This window comes from Saccoglossus kowalevskii, chromosome 8 (assembly GCF_978046115.1).
Source record: "Saccoglossus kowalevskii chromosome 8, keSacKowa6.1, whole genome shotgun sequence".
Lineage (NCBI taxonomy): Eukaryota > Metazoa > Hemichordata > Enteropneusta > Harrimaniidae > Saccoglossus > Saccoglossus kowalevskii.
Window position 1 is genome coordinate 22,875,257 of NC_140648.1, and position 9,782 is coordinate 22,885,038.

A 9,782-nucleotide genomic window follows, 5' to 3' on the forward strand; every position below is an offset into this window, starting at 1 on the left:
CAAAGTTGGAGGGAGGTTGTTGGTACAATAAATGTCATTCTCCCTCCCAATATAGCGGGCGTCGTTTCAAAGGTGATCTTTACATATTGCAGGAAAGTGAATAATAAACCAGCTGTTGTTGTAGTTGGTGTAGTGATGTGATAAAGTCAGAGAGGGGCAGTAGAATGTTCGTAGTATGTAGGCAGAGCATGAATGGATTTATGGATATGTTGGTTGACAGTGGATTATGATTAGTATGTTTGCCTTTCTATATGAATTACGTGATGGCAATGCAGAATATTGTCACCAAGATGATCTTGCTAACTATATTGTCTCTAGTCAATGCAAATGGGTATAGCTAAGCCATACTGAATTCGGTTGTCGAAAAGAGTATATGCCATATTAATCACATGTCAAAGAAATAAATTTGGTACTCAATGCGATATGCATTCGCAACACATTCGATGTGCTTACACATTCATTGTTTAAAGGGATATTGTATTTTTTTCATCTAAACAATTAAACCAAGATTTTACCAGAGAAAGACTATCCTTAACATTTGAAAAGTTGTTTTTTGCAGACATAATTAGCGCGTAGTCAAATATGAATCTCAGATAACATCAATATCACTTGTCTGATTGATGCAAGTGTCTTCTTAACAAGGCAATTATTACCCAGAATGACACGTGCTCAATGTTTTCGTATCACCTTTTTGTTGTATACAGTAATTGTTAATTTACCCTGTTGTGTGTTGAATAGTCTGCCAATGGGTATGTTTTAACTTTACTTCAATGGTGGTCATATTGTTGTCGTCCGAAAAGTGCGAAAACAACAACAGCAACAACAACATTATTTACAGGCCGAGTTTATTTGAATAAATTCGAAGGAACAATTATTGAATATTAATTAGCTGTCGTAACCAGCCATAGTTATTGATCGTATAGTTTATTTGCCAAGAGGGGGTTTGCCGATTAAAGGATGAGTTAAATAGATGAATTCAATGAAGTGTTATCTCAGCCTATTGTCAGTCTTTCAGCGGTAGCCTCGAGCTCGACTGCCTCGATAACTGTAAAGAAAATGAAATGAATTATTTTAATTTTATAATATTTTATGGATGTAATAATCACCTTTATTGTCAATAACATCCATATACATGGTATATTTCATGAATAAAACGAGATTTCCAAACTTGCTTCACATGAATTGTTTTACAGTAGTTTCCAAGTTTAACTTAAGGCAATTCAAAATTCCCATCTGCTTTCTGAGATACGTAGTTGTATTAAATGTAGAAAATTGTGACTCGGTCAATTTTGTCGTTTGCTTTGGTCCGAATATCTAGAACTTAACAATATAACTTGTTAAATAAAACGTACCTGTATCCCCACACAGAATCTTTGTGCACGCCCAAGTTCCATCGCTCGTACAGTAACTGTCAAAGGATATAATAATTGTCATTAGACTGATGTAATTTAAGTGGTTGGCTTACATGTGTTATTATGATGGTTCAACTGGCCACTATAGAATCATACACACAGACTGTTGACTGCTTGGATTGGCACTTCAGAAACGTTAATTTGACATAAGGTTGAAACGGATCATTAAGCACGAAGACGAATCTGGTGGATACGTTATGGTAACGAAATAAGACCAGGTAGCATTCATTATTTTGTGTTGACCACGATTTGACATTTTCAATCAAGCTAAGAATGTTATAATTATAGCAATCGCTCAAGAACTTTTTGCAAAATTATTATTTCTTCATTTCTTTCTTAATTTCCTTGACATTATTGCATATGAAGAAAAGGGTCCTATTATCATCCAGAATGCATTTCTCATAAAATATCGAAACATTGAAATGACAATCTGTCAGCGCCCTCGTGATCCAACCTGAGAAATGTAGCGTTTTAACGTTTATAAGTACTTGGTTGTTAAACGTACTGTAAAACATGTCGAAAAAGCGGCATGCAATTTTAGCAAATTGTGGTAAAATGTTGATTTAGCGAATCTCTTTTGTCATTGTTGATTTCTTTGTCTGGCGGCCATTTTGAATTTATAATAAAGTCATTAGCGACATCTTGAATTAGCGAATGAGTTCTAAATTCGCAAAAAAGACATGGTCGCGAAAAAGACATGTTTTACAGTATGTATTAAAAAGCTGTATTAGTGATGGTGTGAACAATATGACTCAAAACCTGGTTAATAAGAAATCATGCAGTATTGTAGTTGCAAAAAACAATGTCGGCCGGCACAACTGCCACATTACTGTAAATTACTCAATTGTTTGAACTCAACATTATATATGTAATGCAGCTAAGAATAAAAAATTGAGAGACGTGACACCAAATGATCAATACACATAGCAGCGAGATTTAGGTTCCGGATTGTGAAACTTATAATACGACCGGTGCCGACAGTCACGGCTATTCGATAGCCCTGAGTACAGTCCTGTAGGTTGGCCTTCTTCCACTGATCATTCGGCCCCCACATTCCTGAGAAGTCGAATAGACTGGGAATTCGACACTATTGTGAAGAAATGTTCGGGCGATTAAAGAGGCATTCAGCTTTGCAGTTAAAAAATGAGAAGGTCGATACGTCCAACTATTCTAAATACCTTAACAGGAAGGGAAATTACATAAGAGACCTACTACGGTCGATCAAATCGACATTTTCCAATGTCAACCGAAAATACACGCCGCCATCTTGTTCTTGACGTATTTATCAACAAAACGTTGTTTCGTTGCGTAAAACTAGATTTTGTCAATGCTCCAGTACAGTAGGTTCATTTTTCGGCCACAAAAAAGGTATTTGTGATCGCTAGATTGGTCGAAAGATGTTTTAGCTGGTTACCGTCATGAAAACGGCAGAACGGTTCTCCGCCATATATTTGTAGGCGGGTGTCGAATCCTCGGTCTATGCGACTTCTCAATACTGTGGGGGCCGAATGATCAGCGGAAGGAGACCAACCTACAGGACTGTACTCAGGGTTAGGCTATTCGACTACATGACATCAGAGCATTGCTGGCTTTGTTTTATTTGGAAAATTGTTTTACATAGGGTAAAATGTGGGAAATTGCCATACAACCAAATATTGATCTTTTTCGCAGTTAAATAACATGTTATTATAGTAATGATAGGAACCGAACATTTGAAAATAGTTTAATTGAATAAACTGCCATATTAAGTACAAATATTGGGACAGAGATTAAAAATAATAAGCCCCAGACAGGGTGTATCATAACTCACTCATTTCTGTCAGTGTCACTAAATATTTTTGTAATACTAATACAGTTTGTTTACTCCTTCTGGCTTCACCCACTCTTTTGAAGTTGCTTTCGCTTACATGCTTACTGGTTGCATGTACGCTTTCCAATTTACAGATACGTTATGAATTGTAATGTCCCAAACGATTGGCATGTAAATATTGGGTTCAACGCCCACACTATAACTGAATCCATCAAGCAATGCAACAAAATTAAACAAGAATATATAATATATGTTTAAAAATAAGCGACTTCGAACCAAGGTGTTAGCATAATGCAATATAGTCTTTTGAATAAAAATTAATAATAAACGTATCTAGTTCATCTTTAGTATTACGTAACGAATGTCCACTACATTCACTAATAACCTACCAGGTATTGCAGTCTTCTTTTCTGCCATCGCCTTCCTGGAAAATAACGCCCTCATGGAAACATTTGAACACAGGATCCATACAAATGGTGCCACATATTCCAGAAGCACAGCATTTTTTCTTCCCCTGGCAATCGGTATCATCTTGGCAGTCATAGTAGCAGTAACCCTTTGGACGGACATCGTCGATAGAAGGTACCATTGGGCATTGTCCGGGTTTATTAGGTTGTTCTGGAAGGAAGCATTGTGACGTTCAGAGCTCTCAGGAAATAATTTTACATCTCATGGAAACGCTCAGGTGCGAATGCAGCAATCACAACTTTGTCTGTGAAATGACAAGTTCGTACGTGATAGTTAACATATTTAATGTATAAAAATACGTACCGTCACAACAGTATCGAACTTTGTAATCATGACATTGATCACCAGCTGGCTGATCTTTGTCAAGACAAACAAATCCAGGATCGACATCGTGATGTAGGAATACCTGCCCGGTGCTTGATGAAGGTTGTTCAGTGGCGGCGACAACAACTTGGATGAATAACGGATTTTTAAACATTTCATTTGGATATTCATCTTGGATTACGGCGGTGATTTCACGATCTGCATCTAAACCTTCACATGGTTTATCGGTGTTGAACCATTTTGTCCACTTGTCACAATCTGGCTGTTCTGTATATTGATATTACATAAATGAAAAACATGGTTAATGAGACGAGACAGTTTTTCGCTTATAATAAGTATTCAATTCAAAGTAATACTCAAATTCAAATATTCAACTAAAATAACGTAAAAACATTATTTGTTGTGAATATTGATTTACCAGAACAACAGAATCTGACTTTATAATCTTCACATTTCTCATCGTCCTGTTCTTCATTCAAACAAGCAAATCCATTAATGATATCATTGCTGAGTAACACATCGCCTGTTAATTCAGCTGGTATGCCATCAATAGTCTGGGCTTGAATTGCGCTGGGTCGTTTACACGTCTTTTCACATAGTGTTGCTAGCGTTTCTAAATCGCCAATCCCTTCTTCTGGACTGTCTTCGTCGAACCATTGTGACCATTCACCATCACATGGGGGATTAGCTGTTTGAACAAAAATTACACATATAATACTGCATATTACACAACGTTATCGGACATGCCACAACGAGGAATCAATGTTTTTAACCACGGGACAACATCTCAACAATTATCGGAAATCCCGCGGAACACGGTGACACAACTATTTTAAAGGAATTATAGATTAATTTGTGACTCAGAAAACATAACATGTGAATGTATACCGGTTTTCCTGAAATATACAATATAATAAATGTGTTACCTGGACAGCAGTATCTCACTCGATAGTCAAGGCAAGTGTTATCTGGCTGATCTGCCATCCGACACACAAAGCCAATGTCCGGTGAATAATGCAAGAATATTTCATCAGTATCTTCTGCAGGAATACCGTCAAGTGTCTGCACTTGTATCGCCGATGGATCGGTACACATGTTATCACCATACAACTCGATGGCAAGTGATGTCGTTTCCCAGTCCCCAGTACCTCCTGGGTTATCTCTATCGAACCAGACAGTCCATGCACCATCCACACATTCTACAAGTATATTCCAGGCATACATTATTCATGAAATTTTAATGATTCGCGATTATTCATGAACTAAATGAGTAGTGTGCACTCATCTGTATTTGGACAGCACACTGATGTCAAGTCAGTTGGATGTGTGTAACAATGGTAGCCAAATGGACACTGCTTATCAAGAGAATCACAACCAACGGGACTCCCATCAGCACCAATTAAAGGAATTCCCATAGGGCAAGGTGGTTGAACTATAATATTACAAACACCTACGCAGTAATTATTAGTGAGCCATAGAATATGTAGTACACACCACGGTGCATTTAAATTAAATTTTATATAAACTGTACTGCACCTTACCCGTTTACCTACGCTTCTCTATACAAATTAATATTATGGAAACATTTTTACATAGTGACATTCAATAATGTTTTAGTCTCAGTAGCACTTCTTGATAATTTAACTTACCACAATCAGGGTCCGGTTTGCAGTACCACTTGCCGTTTCTACATTCGCTAAATAGATTTAAACAAACTCAGTTTATATTAACTGTTTCAAGAATACGTGCAATACATACAACAAGGTACAAATTGTTATCTGCTATCGTTGATGTAATTTTGATTAGGCAAATTTCTAATCTAATGGTAATACGGGCACAATACTGAGAGCATATTAGAAATTACTACACAAATGCCCCCGGGTAATGTCGCGTCAATGTTCGTGTGGATATATGTGTATATCGGTAACGCCTTAACGGAGCGAAACGACCACTTGGCGTAGTCATAAATGCAATCTGATTAAAATCCGATGTAGTGTACGGGCTTTAATTATTTTGGCTATAAACTTATTTTAATTCTAATTTTTATTACTTTTGTTATTAATGCCTTTTTATTTTATTATTTTACTTTGATTTTCTAATTTTTTTAAAATTCCGCCCTACATACATCTGACCCGATGCCTATGTAACGATATTTCCAAGAGACCCACTATCGACGATTTTAGTCAACGAATCACAGATCTCCTTCTATAGCGCACATGATGACGTCACGGGGCAGAGTCAGGTAGCAAACACACTCAAATAAAATGGCGGATTATACCGACGTTAGCGACCGATAAAAACACGGCTGATTTGGACTGGACACATCGCAATTGATCAGGAAATATTTTTTTGCCCCAGTTTTCTGCGTCGATGTCGTGGGACGGTAAAATCAGGTTGCATTGTTTATATAGCTATTTACAGTGTTCTAATCATTATGATTTACTTAGTTTTTTTGCTTCCATTCTAGATAATTATGTTCTGCGTTTGATGTAAAATTGAAGCGATGACTGAATAAACGAACCTTGGCTGGCGAAGATGTATCAGGAAGTGGGCAGGACTCCAGAAGACGTACCTACACTTTATGCAATTTTATTTTAATTATGCTAATTTATTAATGACGTGGCAGTTTCTGTGCTCATGAATATTCATTAATTTGTGGGTAAATACATTTTGAAAGGGGCGATATATTATTTTTGTGGGAAGAGTTAGAAAGGGGGATCAGTAATCATTCGGGGGTCAATACAAAAGAAGGGACCCATTTGGAGAGCAGCCATGCTCCTCGTGTCTGTTGATGCACGTGACCTACAGCTGTCAACTGTTCATTCTTCGTCGACTTCGACTGGCTTCCATGTGATTTAGTATTCTTGTGTTCTGACTACAGTTTTTGAATCCGCTGTTTAGGTTTTTAACGTCTTTCATGTCTTTTGTAGGAGTGTCCAAACCGTGATTCGAACTTGCGATCTTCGAGTTCCCACCGCACTGTCTAGTCCACTGTACCACGAGTGTCTTCACACAAGAGATAGGATTTAAGTTCTATTCATAGGAGCACTGTTTTCACTAGCAGTCAGAAACATGCTAAACATACTGGATTCGAACCAGCAATCTCACATTGTGAGATCACATTGTCTACATTGTAGATGTATCCACTGAGCTATGTGGGTAGTCATGCGAATTGAATAATTTGTTGTCATATTTAGCTTTATTGCCAAATAGTGTTTGCGAGATAAAGATGGGCAGGCAAGAGAATTGAACCCGGCTCCTCCTGATGACTATGTAGAGAACTGACCCACAAGACCACGACAGATTGACTGGTTGTGTTTGCACTATATAGACTATATAGTGTGTGTATATATATAGAAATACAACATATTTCTATTATTGAGTTACAATTGTCCAAAAAATTGGCAATTTTGTGTTTTACTTGTGTAAACTATATACATGGCATAACCCGTTAGTGTACATTTTGCCAATTGGGTGTTTGCCATTTGCGTTGCCCATACCTGACCCGACCCTAACCCTAATGCCAAGACACGTTCCTGTTCATAATTGTTCAATAATGATACTCTGTTGTGCACTGTCTGCGGGTAAGTTGCATTGATGTCAACTGATTAAACAAGTCGCGTTTAAGTAATTTCCACTATTAACAAGTTGTTACATTGTGACAATAAATGTGTGGACAAATATTTTAGACTTATTTTGGTGTAAACAACTCTCATTTGATGAATTCCAACAATTACAAGTTCTTAAATTGACAAAATGAATGTATGGACAAATATTGACCATTATACTTGTGAGTAAATACCCGTTGTTTAATTTCCACCTCTACAAGGTTGTTAAATTGAGAGAATAAATGAGTGGATAAATATTTGATACTTATTTAGGTGTAAGAACTCGTGTTTGACCAACTTCCACCATCGCAAGTTGTTAAAATAATGAAATAAATATACTGGTATCATTGGATATTTGATTTAATTGTGAAACTTTCTAACAAAATGTTAACAGCTGGCTTCGAACCCTCAATCAACAATTCCGCAGACACAGTATAAATTCCACAACACCACAGAAGATATTCGTCTGTTCCCTGAATTGTTTTCGTAATATAGGGAACGCCATCGACACTTTAACAAAACTTACCTTGACTTGGGTCTTGTTTATCTCTTGTGACTAGTAACTGTTGAACAAATTGTTCGTCGTCCAGTTTAAGTTGTAAGTTATTTTATTATTTATTCATTCAGTTTTGTATGGTGGAGTTTTGTGAGGTTTATTATTATCGCGACGTTCTTTGCTTACTTTTTTACGGTTTGAAAGATTTCAGTTTATTTGATTTACGTTTTTACAGTAGCTCTGAGCGGGACTCGAACCCACTGTCTCTTTCAAGCTAATTTTGATGGCACGCTTGTGTACAACGCTACGACGTTGGTCGTTAAGTGGTGTTCATTTTTCCAACTACTCCAGTGTTCCGATGAGTTGAACGGAAAAGCCAAAACGATTGCTCGTTTCTGATTGCTTCGGTTCTGGCGAGTGTGTATCTAGTGTGATTCGAATCCGTGTCGTTTGTATTGAGCGTTTTTTTATTTCCCATGTTGGCTACGCCGTAATACGCAACCACTTTCCCGTTTTATTGTGATTTTGAGAGTGTTTAATGATGTCTTCCTCGCCCGTCACGCCATGACCCAGTTTCAACCACACGGCCATTTTGCAACAAGTGCGTGACCCTCGGCGTCACCCGACTGACTATATGATCGTTGTGTTCAACTGTTAAAGCTAGGATTTATTACCGTTATTATCATTATATTGTCACATGATTTGTTTTACCTTATGTGCAATGTCTTAAGTATCTTTATTGTAATTTCTATATACCAATTCGTATATACCGAGGAAACGACCCCGATTGAAGGTCATGTATTTTGTGACGTCACCAAATCGTGTGTAGGTACGGCTTCTAGATCCGTGCCAGGAAGTGCACACATTTGATGGAAGTGAAAAAAATATTCAATGTAATGACAACAATTGTAAAATGCTGTGGAATTTCTTTTGTAAATAAAAATATACTAGCAATTTTCTATTAATGGTTTATTCAAGTGGGCAAAATATAATGTACAGAAAGATTGCCCGTAGAGTATCTCTACACTGAAAAGTAAGCAACCGACAGCCTGTATAAAAGGGGGCTGTGATTGGCTGTTACTTACGCGATATTTGAACGGGACTTATATAAGCGTTGGATCAGATGCATGTAGGGCGGAATTAAACAAAAAATCAAAGTAAAATAATAAAATAAAAAGGCATTAATAAAAAAAGTAATAAAAAATAAAATTAAAACAAGTTTATAGCCAAAATGATTAAAGCCCGTACACTACATCAGATTTTAATCAGATTGTCATAAATGGTGGTTACAGTGAGTGTAAAGTAATAATATTATTATTGTTTTTTTTCCGATAAGCAGTGTCCGATGTTTACAGCAGTGCAAAAATGTTGAAATTTGTTTCGTGTGATGTTATACAAAGTACCCCCGCCCCTTTGTCGGGTCACTGGTGTCATTCACTAGGAGTGAACCAATTACTGCACGGACAGGTTTGCCAGTTGTTGGTAATGTCGGAGCTAATAACTGTTGAGTTCGACCACATGTTTTTATATACGAATTATTTTTGCACCTATTGTAAAACATCACACAGTGATTATCGGAGAAGCAATTACAATATTGTTACTTTACACTCACTGCGGGGAATACATGTGTGGAGTAGACGTTTTTGCTGCTTACCATATTTCAG

The 9,782-nt window shown here is 37.0% G+C and overlaps 1 protein-coding gene across 1 annotated transcript; it reads right to left on the reverse strand.

Moving 5' to 3' along the window:
- Nucleotides 1-828: 828 nt before the first annotated feature.
- LOC102809106 (uncharacterized) lies at nt 829-5,705 on the reverse strand. Its single transcript, XM_085502964.1, has 7 exons — nt 5,664-5,705; nt 4,941-5,213; nt 4,433-4,702; nt 3,994-4,281; nt 3,612-3,840; nt 1,353-1,408; nt 829-1,045 (listed from the first exon to the last, which is right to left on the reverse strand). Exons 2-7 carry the CDS (start codon nt 5,107-5,109, stop codon nt 993-995), a joined length of 1,065 nt encoding a protein of 354 aa, XP_085359090.1. The 5' UTR covers nt 5,110-5,213; nt 5,664-5,705; the 3' UTR covers nt 829-992.
- Between the last annotated feature and the right edge of the window lie 4,077 nt (nt 5,706-9,782).